At 44.1% G+C, this 21,810-nt stretch overlaps 1 protein-coding gene across 1 annotated transcript in view; it reads left to right on the top strand.

The window, feature by feature from the left end:
- LOC115461771 overlaps nt 1-21,810 on the top strand; it is a 123,189-nt gene that overhangs the window by 87,835 nt on the left and 13,544 nt on the right. Inside the window, exon 7 of the mRNA XM_030191816.1 lies at nt 12,398-12,540. Within this exon, the coding sequence (XP_030047676.1) occupies nt 12,398-12,540 (143 nt within the window). The remainder of the gene's footprint in view (nt 1-12,397; nt 12,541-21,810) is intronic.

Genomic DNA, 21,810 nt, shown 5'->3' with positions numbered 1-21,810 from the left:
CACAAAGATGACTATTGTAACATTACTCCTTTAATATACATAGAATTGATTCGGATTATTCTTTCCAATGTACATCACCTTGCATTTGTCCACATTAAATTTCATCCGCCATTTGGATGCCCAGACTTCCAATTTCCCAAGGTCTTCCTGCAATATTTCACAGTCCGTACATGTTTTAACAACCTTGAATAGTTTTGTATCATCTGCAAATGTAATCCTCACTGGTCATTCCGATTTCCATATCATTTATAAATATGTTAAATAGCACCAGTCCCAATACTGATCCCTGCAGCTCTCTACTGTTCACCCTTTTCCACTGAGAAAAATGACTATTTAACCTTACTGTGATGAAATAGTACATTTTCCAGCATATGAATTATGTTTCAACGCTTTTTTATTGATGACAGTTCATAATACATATAAGTGCAATCAAGGTGTACAAACTCACAGGTATATAAAAGCTATCAATTAAATCAGTGAACAACATGCCATCATCAAATTATTAACATGTGCCCCCCTTCCCCACCCCCCATCTCTCTCTGTTAGTCCCCATATCTAAAAACTCATCTTCAACTAATCTTCCCCCCATTCCCCCCTCTGCCTTCCCAACCCTCCCAAGATAGGCGATGAGAATGCGAGAATTGTCGTAACATCCACCACTTCTATTAAATCTATATCTGTGAGACAGACACCCCAAGAGACAGCATCCCTCGACCTCCTCTGGATGACACTCCGTTTGATCTGGCCAGTGCTTAAGTGTGTTACTTCGCAAGAGGCTTTGTTTCTGGTAGCCTCCCGCACGCCCACCAGACCTGGTATCTGCTCCTTAAGACAGGACAAGTGTTCCAAAGAGGTTGACGTCTCGCATAATGGAGCTATATTACCCAAATGATTCCCAAAAGAAAAACCCCTCCTTCCAGCATATGAATTATAAGAGTATTTGATGAAGTGTATTTCTCTAGTTTGGCCAGCAGGTTGTGCATGTTTATGTTTAAAGCTGTTATAGAGAAATGACTGTTCCTTCTTTAGTTAGCACATAGAAGGAGTAACCTGCAGTGAGATGGCCAGCTACTTTTAAAATTTGTTGTTCTGGGTTCTGATTGGCCCAGGAGCTCAAATTCTGCTAAGAGGTACTGGCATTTTCTCCAGTCTTAGCCAGGGGGAAGAGAGAGAAAGATAAGTACATAAGTATTGCCATACTGGGACAGACCGAAAGTCTACCAAGCCCAGCATCCTGTTTCCAACAGTGGCCAATCCAGGGGCGTAGCTATGGGTGGGCCTGGATGGGCCCAGGCCCGCCCAGTTTTGAGTCAGGCCCATCCAGAATTGAAGTCCCTCACCTCCGTCACCATGTCTCCTCACTTTCTCCCACCCCTGCCATAGCGCTTGTGTTTAACGCTATCAGCGCTGCCTCCTCCACCTCACAGTCTCCGTCTCCCACTCCTGTGGCAGCGCTTGCGATTTGCTACCGACACTGCCTGACAGCTGACAGACGCGGTGCAACATCCTGCTCCGGGGCCTTCCCTCTGCCGCGCTGATTCAAATTCCTGTTTACGCAGGGCAGAACGCACGCGGCAGAGGGAAGGTCCTGGAGCAGGTCGTTGGCTCCGCGTCTGTGAGTTGATGTCAGGCAGCGCCGGTAGCAAATTGCAAGCGCTGCCACGGGGGTGGGAGACAGAGACTGTGAGGTGGAGGAGGCAGCGCCGATAGCGTTGAATACAAGCGCTACGGCGGGAGTGGGAGAAGGTGAGGAAGACAGTGGTCTGCTCGCCCTGCAAGGGGAGGAGGCTGAAGGAAAGGGAGAGGTTCTGGACATGTGTGGGGGGGGGGGGGGTGAGGAGGAAGAAAGAGGAGCAGGCTGAAGGGAAGGGAGATGTTCTGGACGTGTGTGGGGGGGGGTGTGAGGAAGACAGTGGGTTCTTCAAGGGGAGGGGGCTGAAGGGAAAGGAGAAGTTCTGGACGTGTGTGTGGGGGGGGGGGTGATGAAGACAAAGGGGAGTGGGCTGAAGGGAAGGGAGAGGTTCTGGATGTGGTGGGGTGAGCATGTTAAGTGTTTGGGATATATTGGGTGACAGAGCTTAGTTCAGTTCTGTTCAGCCTAGCATCCTTCTGGCTACAGCCACCAGATTGTCACACTGTTTCGTCACCTTCAGATACTTGGACACTATCACCACCCTAATGCCCCTCTCCCTGACTATACGTATCAGCCTCTCACCTCCTATCACATACAGTTCCCTTGGATTTATATACCCCAATGCATTACTCTGCCCTTCTTTGCATTGAATTTTAATTGCCAAACCTTAGACCATATTTCTAACTTTTGCAGATGATCTTTCATGTTTTCCACTTCGTCTAGGGTGTCTACTCAGTTACAAATCTTGGTATCATCTGCAAAAAGGCAAACCTTACCTTCTAAACCTTCGGCAATGTCGCTCACAAATATATTGAACAGGATCAGCACCAGCAATGATCCTTGAGGCACTTCACTACTCATCTTTCCTTCATCTGTCAACACACTTTGGGTCCTAACTTCAGCTTCTCAAGTGCATTGAAGAGCCTCCTATGAGGAACCCTTTCATAGGCTTTGCTGAAATCTAAGTAGATTACATCTAGCACACGTCCTCTGTCCAATGCTGTGGTCACTCAGAAGGTTGTAGGAGTGCACAAGAGGAAAGAATTTTCAGTGGAGAGATTCAAGCTTGGGATTATCAGGTACAGAAAGGGTTCTTGGAGAATCAGGGAGCTCAGTGAAGTTATAGAGAGATCCGGGATTGTAAAGTAAGGGATACAAGGTGTCTCAGAAATGTATGTTATGTACCTAAACTGTGAAATTGCACTGGAACCTGTTATCATTGACTCTAGGATAAGCAGCATAAAATCTGTTTTACTTTTCTGGGATCTTGCCAGATACTTGTGACCTGGATTGGCCACTGTTGGATACTGGACTTGATGGACCTTTGTTGTGTCCCAGTATGACAATGCTTATGTTCTTATGTTTACTTTGAAGAACAGCAATTCTCTATAAACATTTATTTTGGATCGCTACCAACAATCTGGAGTCAGGTCTTATATGTTTAACACAACTTAATGTACCACAGTGGTTTAGAACGGTAAAATAAAATGACAGGAAACAGAAAGGGAATCCATCTAAAATAGGAAAGAAAGCACTCACACAACTGAAGACAAAATGAAAGTGAGAAGGATAAAACCATCTTAATTCATAGGTCAGCCAAGCCTGAAAGAAATGTGCTTTAAGAAAGACTTTAAATTTTAAATTCAGCACGAATATGAGGCGGTAGATTATTCCAGAGATATGGTGCCAAGAAGAAGGTGGCAGAATTTCTAGTACACTTACAGTGAGCCCATTTGGTTAGGGGAAGAATCCAGTTACCAGAGATGGGTAGTAACAAAGTACTTGTACTAGCTTGGCTTATGAATTTAAGTTACCTTTCCTAAGGTAACCATGTCTCCCCGATGTTATTCAGCTATTCTGTCTAACAACAGGGAGGTTTACCATCACAGAAGGCTTTCTTTCCTGGAATGAAATCAAGGACCTCCTTGTGTCTCTGCACAGAGTTCCCCTTGGTATTAGAAAGCATCTAGACTAGGAGACAGAGATTATTAGAAGAGTTTCAAAGGTTTATTAACTCACCAATGGTTTACAGATAGATAACCATATACAACAGTACTGGCATTGGAAATCTTCGTCCGGCAGCAGTTGGGGACTTCTCCTGCCCCACCCAGATTTGCTGCTCCTTTTATACCCTCTTCCTTCCATCCAACTTAATGGGTCTACATTGGCTCCCATATTAAAGTTGTTTACCACTTTTCTTAGCTAACCACAAGACACTCACAGGAAAGACTCCCTCCCCTCTTGGACAGCTACTTCCTTGCACCTGGTAATATTTCAGATAAACAAGTTTTTTCTAACTCAGATACAGAAATAAGGGAATCCATTTTGTGACTGAGAGGTTCCATTTTGATTTCAGATTTCTTGAGCTAACTTTTCCAATTTAGGTCATCTAGGCCTTAGTCTGGGCTAAAAGCTGTGTCTTGCTTTTCCAGCAAGCTTCCAACCATACTAGCCATTAGATTATTGACCTGACCAGGGTTTCTATATGGCCTGAGCTCTAAGGCTTGGCCTCCCACCATTCCGGTGGGGGCTTCTGGCTGTACCATATTTCTACACTTAGTAAACAGGAGGGTATGGTAGCATTAGGCTTAAAAGTGCTGAAAAAAATGCCCATAGACTGCATCAAAAATAAAAAGCAACAGAGCAGTAAAAAACTGGGCATAGACCATATAAAAAATAAAACTTACGGGACTGCTCAAGCGATCGTAAGAAGAAAAGGACCAGTGTGTAAAAAAGGGGAGAAAGGAAACTGCCAGACACAGAAGTGTAAAAAGAAGTATTCAAACCTCAAGAACACATACACAAGAAAATGCTGATACAAGCTATGGCAAACCCTGATAAAAATTAGGCATCAAGAGGTAAAAAAAGACACATTGAAAACAAGCATTCTTGATAAATTAACAGTACAAGAGTAGTTCTTACTGTGAAAAACTCACTATGACACAATCACGCTTCCACAGTGTGGGAAGAAGGGTATTGTGTCACCGTCCAACTGAATTTAAATGCTTTCTCATGCATATTGAGTCACTGACATCTTACAAAGAAAAACAATAGAACGTAACACAAAATAGGCAAAAAAAAAAAGGTAACTCAAAATGTACCAAAAAGCAGCGTCACTCATGACTGACTACATCAATCTATAACTGGTAAAAAGGAGTTCGGCAAAAGACAAAAAAGAAACAAAAATGTATACATATAAATTTCAAAAGTTGTTATACCACTCATGACCAATTGCATGACTAAGGAGCTGAAAAAGCACATCTAAAAAAAAACAGCCAAAAGAAAGAAAGAAAAAGGAGGAGAAAACAGGAAAAAAGAAGGGAAAGACAGGAAGAGGAGATGAAAAGAAAGCAAAGGGATGGGAAAATGAAAAGAAAAAAAGGGAAAGAGAGAGCAAGGAAAGGAGAAGAAAGAAAGCAAGGAGAGGAAAGGAGGTGGAAAAGAAAAGACAAAGGAAAAAGGGGAAGAAGAGGGAGGGGTGGGGAGGAGAGGTGGGGATGGTTGGGGGAATGGAAGAGAGGAAAAAAACAAGAAAGGGCAAAAAAGGGGGAACAAGGGAGAAAAAAGGTGAAACAAATAAGGAAAGATAAAAAGAGGAAAGGGAGGAAGTAAAAAAAGAAACTAAAAGCACACAATAACAATATATGGTAAAAGGAATTATGAAAGTGGCAAAAATTGTATGAGATGCCAGCAGGACCCAAACTGGTGCCAAAAAGTAAAAGGTGTGAATTGAATGATCAAAAGAAATCTATTCATTTCTTTTTCAATATATGCATGTATTTATTTATGGATATATATATATATATGATTTATGTAATTTTCGTGTTTCTGTTCTGTTTTGGCATATAGTGTTTGTGACCCCTGAAGTATGCAGTCTTTACCATCAAAACATGGTCCTGTGTCAGGTCCCTTTATGGTGCTTCTTCAATAAACTTTTGTATCTTATCCATGTGGATGCTGGAAGTGTCTTTGTGCATACCCTACTTCATCTTCTCCTAACATCTAGCTCAAAGCCATAATCAAACCAAACATTTAGATGTTTTTCCGGTTTGATTATGGCTGTGCGCTAAATTGTTTGAGTTGTTTTCGGCAAAACATCTCAATTTGGATTTACATGTTTTCTCCGAGGACAAGCAGGCTGCTTGTTCTCACTGATGGGTGACGTCCACGGCAGCCCCTCCAATCGGAATCTTAACTAGCAAAGGCCTTTGCTAGCCCTCGCGCGCCGATGCGCACCGCGCATGCGCGGCCATCTTCCCGCCCGAAACCGGCTTGTGCCGGCCAGTCTTCTTTTCTCCACGCTCGGTACGGTTGTGTTTTGCCATTCGTGCCCCGAAAAGTCGACCTCGCGCGTCGTTTTCGACTCGTTTCTGTGAGAAACTTGAAATTTGTTCGGATTAACCTCTTTTGTTTTTTTTCCTCCCTGTACTTCAAGTTTTTCTTCGCCCCGTTAAGTTTTCTTTCGTCGTCGGGGTAGGCCTTTCTTAGGCCCCGGTCGAAATTTCCTTCTCGCTATTTTTTCTGGTGCCAAATTTCGCCATTTCGACTTTTGATTTCGCCGGCGTGATTTTTCCGCCCATGACATCGAAGCCTTCCAGCGGCTTCAAGAAGTGCACCCAGTGCGCCCGGGTAATCTCGCTCACTGACAGACACGCGTCGTGTCTTCAGTGTCTGGGGGCCGAGCACCGCCCTTAGGCCTGTAGTCTGTGTTCCCTTTTACAAAGGCGGACTCAGGTAGCGAGGTTAGCTCAGTGGAACATTTTGTTCTCGGGCTCTTCGTCGGCATCGGCACCGGGGGTATCGATTGCATCAACGTCTTCAGCGTCCAGACCTTCATCCTCGGCTGCCAGTGCATCGAGTGCATCGAGGCATCGGCCCTCTGCATCGGCGCTGAGACATCGGACAGCTGTATCGAAGTCGGTGGTACCGGGACCTTGTCTGCTGATGTCGTCGGACGGTGGTGCTTCGTCTGGAGTGCAGGTGAGGGCTGTCCATTCCCCTGCTGGTGGCGGTGAGCCTTCGGGTGGGTCTCCCCCTACCCTGAGGGCTCCTGCGGTACAGCCCCCCCGAGACCGACCTTCTTCGGTCTCGGCCCCGAGGAAGCGACGGCTGGATTCTACGTCCTCGTCGGTGCCGGGAAGCTCCGATGACATGCTTCGTTCCAAGAAGGCGAAGAAGCATCGTCATTGGTCCCCTTCCCGTGTCGGCACCGAGAGCTCTGGGTCGCCGAGGGAATCGGCACCCAGCAGGCATCGGCACCGAGAGGACCGCTCACCCTCTGTTCAGGAGGTGTCGATGCGCTCCACTCTGGACAGCCCGGAACAGCCTCCACGCCCGGAACAGGTTCTGTCGTCGATGCCTGCATCGACCTCCATGCCTTTCTCTGCAGCCGCTCTGAACGAGAGCCTCCGGGCCGTTCTCCCAGAGATTCTGGGAGAGCTGTTGCGCCCTACCCCTCCGGTACCGGCGGTGCTTGCGCCTCCGGTACCGTCGAGTGTGGCGCCGGCTGGTCCATCGCCCGAGGTGAGGTCTCCGGCGTCGGTGCCGCATGCGGTACCGGCGGCCGTCGCCTCCCAGGAGGGCTCCCCGACTACGTCGGCGGAGGGAGCTTCGCCGATGCAGGCAAGGGAGTCTACCTCTCGACGCCCCCATCGTGGACGTGGCTCCACAGAGTCGAGTCGGGCACGTTTGCAGACACAGGTCCGTGAACTTGTGTCTGACACCGAGGGTGAGGCCTCGTGGGAAGAGGAAGAAGACCCCAGATATTTCTCTGACGAGGAGTCTGAGGGTCTTCCTTCCGATCCCACTCCCTCTCCTGAGAGACAGCTTTCTCCTCCCGAGAGTCTGTCTTTTGCTTCCTTTGTCCGGGAGATGTCTACGGCCATCCCCTTCCCGGTGGTTGTGGAGGACGAGCCCAGGGCTGAAATGTTTGAGCTCCTGGACTATCCTTCTCCACCTAAGGAAGCGTCCACTGTACCCATGCACCATGTCCTAAAAAAGACATTGCTGGCGAACTGGACCAAGCCTTTAACTAATCCCCACATTCCCAAGAAGATCGAGTCCCAGTACCGGATCCATGGGGACCCAGAGCTGATGCGCACTCAGTTGCCTCATGACTCTGGAGTTGTGGATTTGGCCCTAAAGAAAGCCAAGAGTTCTAGGGAGCATGCTTCGGCGCCCCCGGGCAAGGACTCTAGAACCTTGGACTCCTTTGGGAGGAAGGCCTACCATTCTTCTATGCTCGTGGCCAAAATTCAGTCTTACCAGCTCTACACGAGCATACACATGCGGAACAATGTGCGGCAGTTGGCGGGCTTGGTAGATGCGCTCTCCCCTGAGCAAGCCAAGCCATTTCAGGAGGTGGTCAGGCAGCTGAAGGCGTGCAGAAAATTCCTGGCCAGAGGGGTGTATGACACCTTTGATGTTGCGTCCAGGGCCGCTGCTCAAGGTGTGGTGATGCGCAGACTCTCATGGCTGCGTGCCTCCGACCTGGAGAATAGAATCCAGCAGCGGATTGCGGACTCGCCTTGCCGTGCGGATAACATTTTTGGAGAGAAAGTCGAACAGGTGGTAGAGCACCTCCACCAGCGGGACACCGCATTCGACAAGTTCTCCCGCCGGCAGCCTTCAGCCTCTACCTCTACAGGTAGAAGATTTTTTGGGGGAAGGAAGACTGTTCCCTACTCTTCTGGTAAGCGTAGGTACAATCCTCCTTCTCGACAGCCTGCGGCCCAGGCTAAGCCCCAGCGTGCTCGCTCTCGTCAGCAGCGTGCGCCTCAGCCAGGCCCCTCGGCTCCCCAGCAAAAGCAAGGGACGAGCTTTTGACTGGCTCCAGCAGAGCATAGCCGACATCCAAGTATCAGTGCCGGGCGACCTGCCAGTCGGAGGGAGGTTGAAAGCTTTTCACCAAAGGTGGCCTCTCATAACCTCCGATCAGTGGGTTCTCCAAATAGTCCGGCAAGGATACACCCTCAATTTGGCCTCAAAACCTCCAAATTGTCCACCGGGAGCTCAGTCTTACAGCTTCCAGCACAAGCAGGTACTTGCAGAGGAACTCTCCGCCCTTCTCAGCGCCAATGCGGTCGAGCCCGTGCCATCCGGGCAAGAAGGGCTGGGATTCTATTCCAGGTACTTCCTTGTGGAAAAGAAAACAGGGGGGATGCGTCCCATCCTAGACCTAAGGGCCCTGAACAAATATCTGGTCAAAGAAAAGTTCAGGATGCTTTCCCTGGGCACCCTCCTTCCCATGATTCAGGAAAACGATTGGCTATGCTCTCTGGACTTGAAGGATGCCTACACACACATCCCGATACTGCCAGCTCACAGACAGTATCTGCGATTTCAGCTGGGCACACGTCACTTCCAGTACTGTGTGCTACCCTTTGGGCTCGCCTCTGCGCCCAGGGTGTTCACAAAGTGCTTGGCTGTAGTAGCAGCGGCACTTCGCAGGCTGGGGGTGCACGTGTTCCCATATCTCGACGATTGGCTGGTGAAGAACACATCCGAGGCAGGAGCTCTGCAGTCCATGCAGATGACTATTTGCCTCCTGGAGCTACTGGGGTTTGTGATAAATTATCCAAAGTCCCATCTTCTCCCAGTGCAGAACCTCGAATTCATAGGAGCTCTGCTGGATTCTCGGACGGCTCGCGCCTATCTCCCAGAGACGAGAGCCAACAACTTGTTGTCCCTCGTCTCGCGGGTGCGAGCGTCACAGCAGATCACAGCTCGGCAGATGTTGAGATTGCTGGGCCACATGGCCTCCACAGTTCATGTGACTCCCATGGCCCGCCTTCACATGAGATCTGCTCAATGGACCCTAGCTTCCCAGTGGTTTCAGGCTGCTGGGGATCTAGAAGACGTGATCCACCTGTCCACGAGTTTTCTCAACTCCCTGTATTGGTGGACGATTTGGTCCAATTTGACTCTGGGACGTCCCTTCCAAATTCCTCAGCCGCAAAAAGTGCTGACCACGGATGCGTCTCTCCTGGGATGGGGAGCTCATGTCGATCGGCTTCACACCCAAGGAAGCTGGTCCCTCCAGGAACGCGATCTGCAGATCAATCTTCTGGAGTTACGAGCGATCTGGAACGCTCTGAAGGCTTTCAGAGATTGGCTGTCCCACCAAATTATCCAAATTCAGACAGACAACCAGGTTGCCATGTATTACATCAACAAGCAGGGGGGCACCGGATCTCGCCCCCTGTGTCAGGAAGCCGTCAGCATGTGGCTCTGGGCTCGCCGTCACGGCATGGTGCTCCAAGCCACATATCTGGCAGGCGTAAACAACAGTCTGGCCGACAGGTTGAGCAGGATTATGCAACCTCACGAGTGGTCGCTCAATTCCCGTGTAGTGCGACAGATCTTCCAGGTGTGGGGCACCCCCTTGGTAGATCTCTTTGCATCTCGAGCCAACCACAAAGTCCCTCAGTTCTGTTCCAGGCTTCAGGCCCACGGCAGACTGGCATCGGATGCCTTCCTCCTGGACTGGGGGGAGGGTCTGCTGTATGCTTATCCTCCCATACCTCTGGTGGGGAAGACTTTGTTGAAACTCAAGCAAGACCGAGGCACCATGATTCTGATTGCTCCTTTTTGGCCGCGTCAGATCTGGTTCCCTCTTCTTCTGGAGTTGTCCTCCGAAGAACCGTGGAGATTGGAGTGTTTTCCGACCCTCATCACACAGGACGAAGGGGCGCTTCTGCATCCCAACCTCCGGTCCCTGGCTCTCACGGCCTGGATGTTGAGAGCGTAGACTTTGCCTCTTTGGGTCTGTCAGAGGGTGTCTCCCGCATCTTGCTTGCTTCCAGGAAAGATTCCACTAAGAGGAGTTACTTCTTTCTATGGAGGAGGTTTGCCGTCTGGTGTGACAGCAAGGCCCTAGATCCTCGCTCTTGTCCTACACAGACCCTGCTTGAATACCTTCTGCACTTGTCTGAGTCTGGTCTCAAGACCAACTCTGTAAGGGTTCACCTTAGTGCAATCAGTGCATACCATTACCGTGTGGAAGGTAAGCCGATCTCAGGACAGCCTTTAGTTGTTCGCTTCATGAGAGGTTTGCTTTTGTCAAAGCCCCCTGTCAAGCCTCCTACAGTGTCATGGGATCTCAATGTCGTTCTCACCCAGCTGATGAAACCTCCTTTTGAGCCACTGAATTCCTGCCATCTGAAGCACTTGACCTGGAAGGTCATTTTCTTGGTGGCAGTTACTTCAGCTCGTAGAGTCAGTGAGCTTCAAGCCCTGGTAGCCCAGGCCCCTTACACCAAATTTCATCATAACAGAGTAGTCCTCCGCACTCACCCTAAGTTCTTGCCAAAGGTTGTGTCGGAGTTCCATCTGAACCAGTCAATTGTCTTGCCAACATTCTTTCCCTGTCCTCATTCCTGCCCTGCTGAACGTCAGCTGCACACATTGGACTGCAAGAGAGCATTGGCCTTCTATCTGGAGCGGACACAGCCCAACAGACAGTCCGCACAATTGTTTGTTTCTTTTGATCCCAATAGGAGGGGAGTGGCTGTGGGGAAACGCACCATATCCAATTGGCTAGCAGATTGCATTTCCTTCACTTACGCCCAGGCGGGGCTGGCTCTTGAGGGTCATGTCACGGCTCATAATGTTAGAGCCATGGCTGCGTCGGTAGCCCACTTGAAGTCAGCCTCTATTGAAGAAATTTGCAAAGCTGCGACGTGGTCATCTGTCCACACATTCACATCTCATTACTGCCTGCAGCAGGATACCCGACGCGACGGTCGGTTCGGGCAGTCAGTTCTTCAGAACCTGTTTGGGCTTTAGGATCCAACTCCACCCCCCGAGGGCCCTGTTTGTTCTGTTCCAGGCTGCACTCTCAGTTAGTTGGTAAATTTTTTAGGTCATTCTCAGTTATGTCCTCGCCGTTGCGAGGCCCAATTGACCATGGTTGTTGTTTTGAGTGAGCCTGGGGGCTAGGGATACCCCATCAGTGAGAACAAGCAGCTTGCTTGTCCTCGGAGAAAGCGAATGCTACATACCTGTAGAAGGTATTCTCCGAGGACAGCAGGCTGATTGTTCTCACAAACCCGCCCGCCTCCCCTTTGGAGTTGTGTCTTCCCTTGTCTTTGTCTTGCTACATATGAGACTGGCCGGCACAAGCCGGTTTCGGGCGGGAAAACGGCCGCGCATGCGCGGTGCGCATCGGCGCGTGAGTGCTAGCAAAGGCCTTTGCTAGTGAAGATTCCGATTGGAGGGGCTGCCGTGGACGTCACCCATCAGTGAGAACAATCAGCCTGCTGTCCTCGGAGAATACCTTCTACAGGTATGTAGCATTCGCTATATCGAAAATGTCCCTCTATGTCTTAAATTAAGGCATGTTTTCAGCCACTTACACCAGTAGACTTTTTCTTTATAAAATATGCTTAAAATTAGGGCTTTGGCTGCCTTGAACTAGGCACCTGGTTATACAATTACCTTCCACTGAACCAAATGCTTCCAGGTTGAGTTACAAAGCATTTTTTCTCATGCTGTATCTATGGGATTGGGAAAAGACCTCAATGAATCAGGATCTTAATCCCCTTTCTGTACTATTACACAGAATGCAAGGTATAGTTTATTTCAGTTTGTTGATGTATTTATTTATTTATTTGTGGTACATTTATACCCCACATTTTCCCACTAGAGTGAGCACAATGTGGCTTACAATATTACAAAAGCTTACAATGCAAGTTACTAGTTGTTTTCTAAATATTGATATCACTTTTTTCCATGAAAAACATTTTTTAACTATCTTGCCTGTAGAATGTTGTCCACGAAGATGGAAATTGATCTATGGGAAATGTATTCACTTTTCGACATGGAGAGATGTTTGGGCAATGAATGATACTTGTAAAGATGAAAATTCTTTACTTCTTACCTTCTCTAAGCAAGATTCACAAATACAGGTACAAGTTACTACATTTTTATTCTGCTGTAATTTTAATTTATTGTGCTTGATAATCTCATGGGAATAAGGTAACTCACATGGCTGATAATTACCATTATCAAAATCTGTGACATCATTTTTGGAAGAGTAAGTGGCTGTTCCTTTATTTAGCCCCATTGAAAAAATTATTTTAATAGTAATTACAAATTTTAACAAGGAGAAATCACTTGTACGGAAATAGTAGGAAAGCACAAAGCAAATCATTCATGAGAAGACATAAGGGGAGAGGGGTCTTTTACAAAGCCGCACTAGCATTTTTAGCTCGCGATAAAAATCAGCTGCCAGTAAACATTGAGACACCCATTATATTCCTTTGGGCGTCTCAACGTTTACTGCCAGCTGATTTTTACTGCGAGCTAAAAATGCTAGTGCGGCTTTGTGAAAGACCCTCTAAATGAAGAAACAATGCATAAGTCCATTTCCCACTTCCTGCAGCCCCCGAGCTAAGGAAAGACCCAACAGAACTGCATTTGGATGAAAGTTCAAAAGAAAAAAAGAATCCTAGAATAAGACATCAGAGCACGCTATACTCAAATAGCTCATATCGTTCATGGATGGAAATTATGTTCAGCTCCATTTTTTAATGGGGCAGATGGTGAAACCTTCAGATGGAATGTGAAAACAAAATTATAATAGCAGACATGGACACTATGGATTATTAAGCATTCAATTTACGTCCTTTTTCATGCCATAGACCGTTGTAGATATTTGTCTTTCTGTTCATTTTGGCCACTCAAACATCATTTTCAGGTTGGAGACCTCTACAAGTATGATTCACATGTGCAGAATTTGAAGCTAGGTTTTATTTTCATATGTATTTAACAAAACAATTCAAGCTGATATTCAGACTGTGGGAGTTAAACTGAGTGATGTGGGTCCCTGGGCAATAAGGGTCCTGAGTCCCATTCTCCCATCTCACAGAGATGTATCTATGGTAATATTTCTAAATCTCACTTCCTGTGGCAATCAGAGCCCTTCTCTTCCTTCTGCTACATCTTAATACACATAGGACTAGCTATTGTTATCCAATGCTGCTGCTCATCCATGTTGGCACAAATGATTCTGCTAGGTACCCTTCTGAATGTATCAAAAGTGACCATGAATCTGGGAGAGAGGGTGAAGCAGATGGCTGAAAAGGCGGTGTTCTTGTCAGTCCTCTCTGTCAAGGGTAAAGGCCAAGGCAAATACGCTCAGATCCTGGAGATGAATATGTGGCTGTGCAGACAGTATCATCATTTTGGCTTCCTGGTCCATGGGATGATTTTCCAAGGGCTGCTGAGCAGAGATGGTGTCCATCTATCAAAGAAGGGATGAATTGTCTTCCATAACAGATTGACTAACCTACCAAAGAGGGCTTTAAACTAGAATCATTGGGGCAAGGTGATCAAAGCCCCCAGATAAGTACAAGCCCTCAGGTAAGTGAAGCATTAAATACCTCTACACAAATGGGAAATAGAGCAGTCTGGAAAGCAGTATATACTAATCCCCATGGTATGGGAAATAAGGTTTTGAATCTACAAGCTGTAATAGAAGAGGCTGATTTGGATTTAGTGGCGATCACAGAAACATGGTTCACAGAGAATCATGACTGGGATATAGTTATACCAACTTATAGTAATCCCCTCTAAATATGTGTACTTCATTTCCTTAATCGATTTAACCTTGAATAATGTTGTCAATTTACCTTACTCCACTCTGTGGCTGTTTACTTTAGCTTCTCATAATAAAAAAAAAGATGGCGTCCTTATTTATTAGCTGACGTCAGACACCCCGAATATTAACCAACCAATCACTAAAAACTTCCTCTGTCCTAAATGTTCATCATTGTGTTTACATCAGAAATGAGTTAATATTACATAGATCTAACTCTTCTTTTTATTTAACAGAATAAAATTCCATGAGCCCTGACGAAGTTTGTGAAACTTTGGCCAGTGTTGGTCGTGGAAAAGAGTGATATGAAGAGTTGATGCATCTTTAAAAGCTAAGTGAAAGCCAATTTAAATCTTGCTCAGATGTATGTAAATAAAGTTTTTTTTGGGAGGTTTTTCAGCTAATGATGACTGCATGAACTCCCAGAAGTATATGGCTTTGTAGCCAATAAGGAGTCAATTTTGAAGCTTTTCCTCCCTTTTTTTTTTAGAAAAATTAATAACTTTAGGTAATGGAAAAAATATAAGAAATTGAAAAATTGACAAAATTATTCAAGGTTAAATCGATTAAGGAAGTGATGTACACATATTTAGAGGGGATTACTATAAGTTGCATTTGATTGGAGTTATGACTGGCACCCAGTCATAATAGCCCTGACAAAACAGCCTTGCAACAAAATAACCCTTGACAAAATTGCCCCTCCCACAAAACAACCCTTGACAAAATAGCCCCTTAACAAAACAGCCCCCTAAGAAAAACTAACACATCACAAAAAATATAATAAACTACAACTGAAATCTTCACTAATAATGACTCCTACCAGCATTCGATTCAATAAAGCATATATAAATAAACAAAATTCTATAGCTACAAACTGGTATTCATGATCTGTTCTGCTATTTAAAGAAACTATTCTTCCATCAACATGCTAATTAAAAAGAAACAAAAAATAATATTGTCATCATTTTCATAGTCTTACCAACCTTATCCTGATTGGCAAGGTAAGATTATTAGGAAACAAATGCAGTGCCATATTCTGGGCAGCCTGATCGAGCCCTTTTGTCTGGGGGCTAATTTGTCAAGGGTTATACTGTGGGCAGGCCGTTTTGACAGTGGCTGTTACGTAAGGGACTATTATGTCAAGAGATTTTTTTTGTTTGGAGCTTTTTTGTTGGGGCTATTTTGAAAACATTTAGGTGGTTTTCAAACTAGCCCTATTTTAAATCTTTTAATGTCACATATTCTTGCCCATATTTCATACAATCACATTAGTTCTGTGAGCTAGCTGAATGTTCTATGCAATGTTTGTACTACAAGTGTTCCTTTTAATTTTTAGAGCTAGTATGTGGAGGAAACTTGGTTTGAATTTCATAGGGTTCACCTTTGGTTGTAATTCTGTTTAGCGTGTGTACTCTGTGGTAAGTTTCACTTCTTTCATATCAGACAGTTATGAAATTGATTTATTGTTTAAACCAGTTCATTGATATGTTTTCCCATAGTCCACTGATACTCGATTTATTTTGATTTATTTTGTTTGTTCACAAGTATGATAAACATTTTCTCTGTTAATATGTCTGCTGCTAAATACAAAGGAAATATATAGTCTGATTTTATCCTTATGAATTTTTTTTTACTTTGGCTTTATTTAAAATGTATATATTTTAATTCTTTTTACTATTTCATCTTTTTATATACATTTGATTTTTGAATTCTCCATTTTATATGTATAATATTTATTTATGTATATATATATATATATATTTTTTTTTTTTAGAATCTCCTTTGTGACCCATGAGGCAGTCACCTTGGTGTGTCAAAACACGGACTGTGTTGGGTCCCTCAAATAATTAATAAAGACTTTTCATCAACATCATTTCCCGAGTTGGTTTAGTCTGTGATCAGCCCGTACCCCATGTGTACTGTGTGGATCCGTCGTAGAGGTTTTTCCTGTTTCGTTGTTCCTGATCTCGGAGACCTGAAGGACAGAGTAAACACAATGGAGGATACCCACTCCCAAATACAGATGGAACTTAAGGCCTGTCAAGAAAAATTGGAGGACTACAGTGTAGTAAATTTAAAACAAATCGGAGAAAATTTTTCTTCACCCAATGTGTAATTAAACTCTGGAATTCGTTGCCGGAGAAAGTGGTGAAGGCGGTTAGCTTAGCAGAGTTTAAAAAGGGGTTGGACGATTTCCTAAAGGACAAGTCCATAAACCGCTACTAAACGGACTTGGAAAACTCCAAAATTCCAGGAATAACATGTATAGAATGTTTGTACGTTTGGGAAGCTTGCCAGGTGCCCTTGGCCTGGATTGGCCGCTGTCGTGGACAGGATGCTGGGCTCGATGGACCCTTGGTCTTTTCCCAGTATGGCATTACTTATGTACTTATGACTTGGAGAACGCGCCCGACGAATCAACATCAAGTTAGTCAGGCTGCCAGCGTCTCTTTCAGAGACTTTTTTGGAGGGCTGGATTCCTAAGGGGTTGGATCTTACTGATCATTGGGGCCCCTTCTAAGTGGAGCAGGTGCACCATCTGGGAACTTGGAAATCGGAGAATGGGAAACCTAGAGTAGTCATACTGAAAGTTTTGAACAATGCCCACAAGGCTGCTATACTTCAAGTGATTCAAAATGGGAAATTTCTCACTTATAATAATTGCAAGAAACTCTGCGGGAGTATCTCAAAAGCGCTGAGCCTTCGCACCATTATGCTCTACTTTGTTTGCTGAAAAATATCAAGTTTGCGCTCCTCTTTCTGGCCTGACTTAAAATACAACATCGGGAGGGGGTGCAAGTGTTTGACTCGGTGGAAGAGGTACAGAAATTTGTGGTTGGGCTGCATCTCCCAATGAAATAGACACCAAACACTCAGTCTGCAGGTTGATTTCTTCGACAGAGAGATCTATAATTTTCAGGTATGATAGCCGCCATTTTGGTCTGAGACTGCCTATGGATGATGAAAGAATTTATCATCAGCAGATTCCTGATATTGGCCAAACAGGTAGAAAAGGCAATGGCGAAAGTTAGAAGGATGCTTGGCCAGTAGGAAAGAGGAGGTGATGAGATCTCACCAGAGTCTTAGGAGTAGACAAAAAAACAGACCAACAGTAGTTCGAAGAGATATGCAGATTTATTTAATACATGAACACAACATAGCCATATTTTGCCCAGAGGCTGCGTCAGAGGTAAAAGCAGTAGTGCATATAAAAAATTAAGATCACATCATATTTTGGGGGGCAGTGAGCCTAGTCAACATGTTATTATAGAATACTAGCATAAATCAAATCAGCATAGTGAAGACATAAATATTTATGCCAGGTCTGTGTCTGTCATACAAATTAGTGCATAATTTTATTTTGTATGTTACACGTGAAAGTGGGAGCTCTGCCTATGGTCCACACTTACTTTGCCTATGTGAATGCCCCTCTAACAATCATGCACTGTGGCATGTATGTGTACAGTTATGTAAATGGCAGTATTCTATAAATTTACATTCACACTGTTAAGAGAATGAGGGAGTAAGATTTCTGGGGCCCATACAATTTACAGAACAATAAATAGAAACACAAAAGTGTGAGTAATATATATTTTATTCCTCCAAAAATATAAACAACTATATCTACAAACTATACAAAAATACATAAAGACAATGTACAGCTAATCCATTAAAAAAACATAAAATGTTCAAATCAAACCTGGCATGACTCATGTTTCGGCAAATGCCTGCATCAGTTGATTATACAATATAAATGAATGAACTGATGAGCATCAGTTAAAATATAGAAATAAACAGAGAACAGATGCATAGTCAACACAGAGCATTCTTGACAAAAATTATCTTTCCACTTGAAAAAAGGAAAATAAAAATAAAATAAACAACTCTCCACCAAAAATGCACACAAAAAAAATCTGTGTATACCTGGCACTGAAACGATAAAATATCTGCACATCAAAATACAAAAAGTAAATAAATAATGCATCAAAATCTCTACATAAAAAAGAGAGACCAACATTTTCTGATTAACATAAAAAGAACACAAAGATAAAAACATAATAATGTTGTGGGTGGACTGGCCCTGGTGAAAATGTGCTCCTTGCATCTCCCCAACACAACTTCAGTCCAGAGATCTTTGATTGCAAGCAACCAGTTTTATTATATTTTACAACAGGAACACAGTCTTGGCTTCATCAAATATCAGCCAAGGTAACTCAGCAGTACTCCTTCCATACTTTGCAACTACAGGACTTTCTTCACTTCAGCAGTCTTATTGATTCAACAGTACTCATTCATTACAGTCAACTACAGGACTCTCTTAGCTTCAGTAGTCCCATTGACTCAGCAGTACTCCGATAAATACAGTGCAACCCCAGCATTGTTTTAGCTTTAGCAGTCATGTTAACTCAGCAGTGTTTCTTCCAGCAGCCTGTTCCAATGACCTACTTCTTTCAACAGCTTTACTCTCTGGTGCCCTTCTCCTGCACCTTCTAGCCTACTGGCTTTTACACAGGGGCTGTCCTCTTTAATGCCCTTCAGGTGGTTCTCACTGTTTCCCACCGGGCTTAGTGCCTCTCTGGCCTTCACATGCACTTCTTTGGCCCTTTGCTCCAACCTCTGCCTCTGTGTCTAATGAAGGCAGAGGGGGAATGGTCCCACCCTTTATTTATTAATTCATTTATTTATTTATGCATGCATGCATGCATTCTTGAAACCTGCTATGTAAATGGTTTTGTAAGTTGTGTTTCTGCAGTTGGGTAGATGGACAAGTTGGTAGCTTATGGTTTGCAGGTTTGCGTTTCTTGGGGAATTCAATCAGGTGTTGCATGTTTTCTGGTGCAATTCCAAATAGTGTCTTGAAAATGAGGGTACTGGCTTTGAAGATTAGTCTTGCCGTGATTGGCAGCCAGTGTAGCTGTTCAAGTAGTGGAGTTGCTCTTTCGTATTTTGACTTTTTGAATTAGTCTCGCTGCCGTGTTTTGGATGATTTGTAGTGATTTTAGGTTGTTTTCTTTGCACCCTACGTATGCTACATTACAGTAGTCTAGGTAGGATAGTATCGTTGCTTGTACCATTATCCTGAATGACTGTCTGGGAAAGTAGTCTCTTATTTCTTTATTTGCTGCACTTGTATCCCACATTTTCCCACCTATTTGCAGGCTCAATGTGGCTTACAAAATGTTACAACAACATATACACATTATAGAATAAGAATTTCAGAGTATAGATACAGATGGGTACATAAGAATATCATAGCAATCATATTAACAGAATAATAATTTTACAATTGTTACAAATAAGAGTGCATAAGTAAATCATTGGATTGGAAGTGGAAACATAACATGATATCAGGACAAGGTATAATATTCAGTCATGAGGATGTAATTAAGATGAACAAATAGGAGGGTTCCATAATAGTTGTAAATGGAATAATTTGGGAGTCAAATTGTTATGGGGAATCTTTGTTGTACGCCTTTATGAATAAGTAAGTCTTTAATAATTTTCGGAAGGTTGTCAAATCGTGTGTTGGTTTTATGGCGGTCGGTAATTAATTCCATAGTTGTGTGCAGGTGTATGAGAAACTGGGTGTATGTACAGATTTGTATTTAAGTCCTCTGTAATTGAGATAATGAAGGTTTAAGCAGGTGCGTGATGAGCTTTTGTTATTTCTCTCTGGTAAGTCAATTAGGTCTGACATGTAAGATGGGGCATCTCCATAAATGATCTTATGAACCAAGGTGCATATCTTGAATGCAATATGATCTTTCAGTGGGAGCCAATGCAGCCTCTCTCTAAGGGGTCTGGCGGTTTCATATTTCGCCTTGCTGAATATCAATCTGGCTGCGGTGTTCTGGGCTGTCTGGAGTTTCTTGATGGTTTGTAGCTTGCATCCCATGTATAAGGAATTACAATAGTCCAAATAGCTCAGAACCAATGATTGCACCAATACGTGAAATGTCTCTCTTGGGAAGCAAGGTCTTGCTCTTCTGAGCCTCCACATTGCATAGAACATTTTCTTTATGACATTTTTTACATGGCAATCAAGATTAAGATTGCGCTTAATTGTTACACCTAGGAGTTTCAGGGTGTCCGCAACAGGGAGAGTGTGGTTTGGTGTGTTTATGTTGGGATAGTTGATTTTATTATACTGCGATGATAATATTAGGCATTGTGTCTTTTCTGTATTCAGCTTTAGTTGGAAAGTGTCTGCCCATGAGTTCATAATTTGGAAGCTGCAATTTATTTTGTCTGCAATTTCTGATGAGTCATTTTTGAATGAAATATATATTGTCACATCATCAGCATAAATATATGGATTTAGGTCTTGGTTGGATAATGCTTTGGCCAAAGGTAACATCATTAGGCTATCCTTCTTAGTTTCCATAGTGTTCTGAAACATGTTGGTGTTACCGCTGATATTTGATTTTCCAGTGATAGATGTTTATCTAGGACGATTCCCAGTATTTTTAGTTGTGTTTTGATTTAGTATGTTTGATTGTTGATTGTGAATCTTTGGTAGGTTGTGCGGGTTGGTTAGAACCAGGAATTTAGTTTTGTCCCTGTTTAATGTAAGTTTGAATGTTGTTGCTTAGTTTTCCATAAGGTCCAGGCCTGTTTTGACTTTGTCCAGTATTTCAGTGATGCTGTTGTTAAAAGATATGTAGATTGTGTTTCTATTTACCCCTCTCTAGACCCCCGCAGGACCCTTCCCCACGGAGGTGTACAGAGGGTTTGTTCCTCTAAGATCTTGTTAATCACCCCCTCCCTGAATTCCAGTGACACCCCATTCCATGGTGTTATGTCTCGGGGTTCTAAGGAGCGCCTCCGGTCATGGAGGCGTAGGGGGGTGACAGAAGGCGCAGTTCAAATCTAATTCCCATGACCACAGCTTTCTGTCTATCTGGATCTAAGTGAATCTTTGGCCATTTATGTTCCCACATGAAATCTATGTGAGTGAGAAAGATTCTTACTTGTGTGTGTGTAGTACTCTGTGAAACAGGTGGAGGAGAGAGAATAGATTGAAACAGAGACTGAAGCAGTTTAGAGAAAGAAATAGTCTTTTATTCTCACCCAAATCAGGACTTCAATTTGGTACATTCATCAGACAGATTCTGGGTTCAACCGGCCAGAGCTTCGCCGTTCGGAGATTTCGGTGGGGAAAGAATCCGATTTTAGCTCAGCTCTGCATTTCTTATATAGTATTTCTTCCCCATACAAGTCAATTGGAGAGAGACTTTTTTTCTAATCTTTCTTCATACTTAACCGCAAGTCAGGTGCCCACCTGCCCCTCCTCTCAAAGATTTCTTCATAGTGCCAATTTCAACACTTTTAAAACCTCTTTCCTAATACTGAGAGAGATCTGTGTCTTTATATCTTGTGATACTGGGAGCCATTTTATAAAGACAAACTCCATTTTAAGAACCAAGCTTTTTACCATTTTTGTCATTAATTTCTACATCTTAAGTGTTACACTCAATTTGAAAGTTATACCAGGTTTCAATAAGATTCACCAAGCAGTCCTGCTCTTGCAGGCTCTATGCTATAAGGCCATCAGCTGATTATCAGGCCTAGGCAGTGC

Source organism: Microcaecilia unicolor, chromosome 2, assembly GCF_901765095.1.
Source record: "Microcaecilia unicolor chromosome 2, aMicUni1.1, whole genome shotgun sequence".
Lineage (NCBI taxonomy): Eukaryota > Metazoa > Chordata > Amphibia > Gymnophiona > Siphonopidae > Microcaecilia > Microcaecilia unicolor.
The sequence above is the reverse complement of the archived record's forward strand: the minus strand, read 5'-3'. Positions and strand labels throughout refer to the sequence as shown.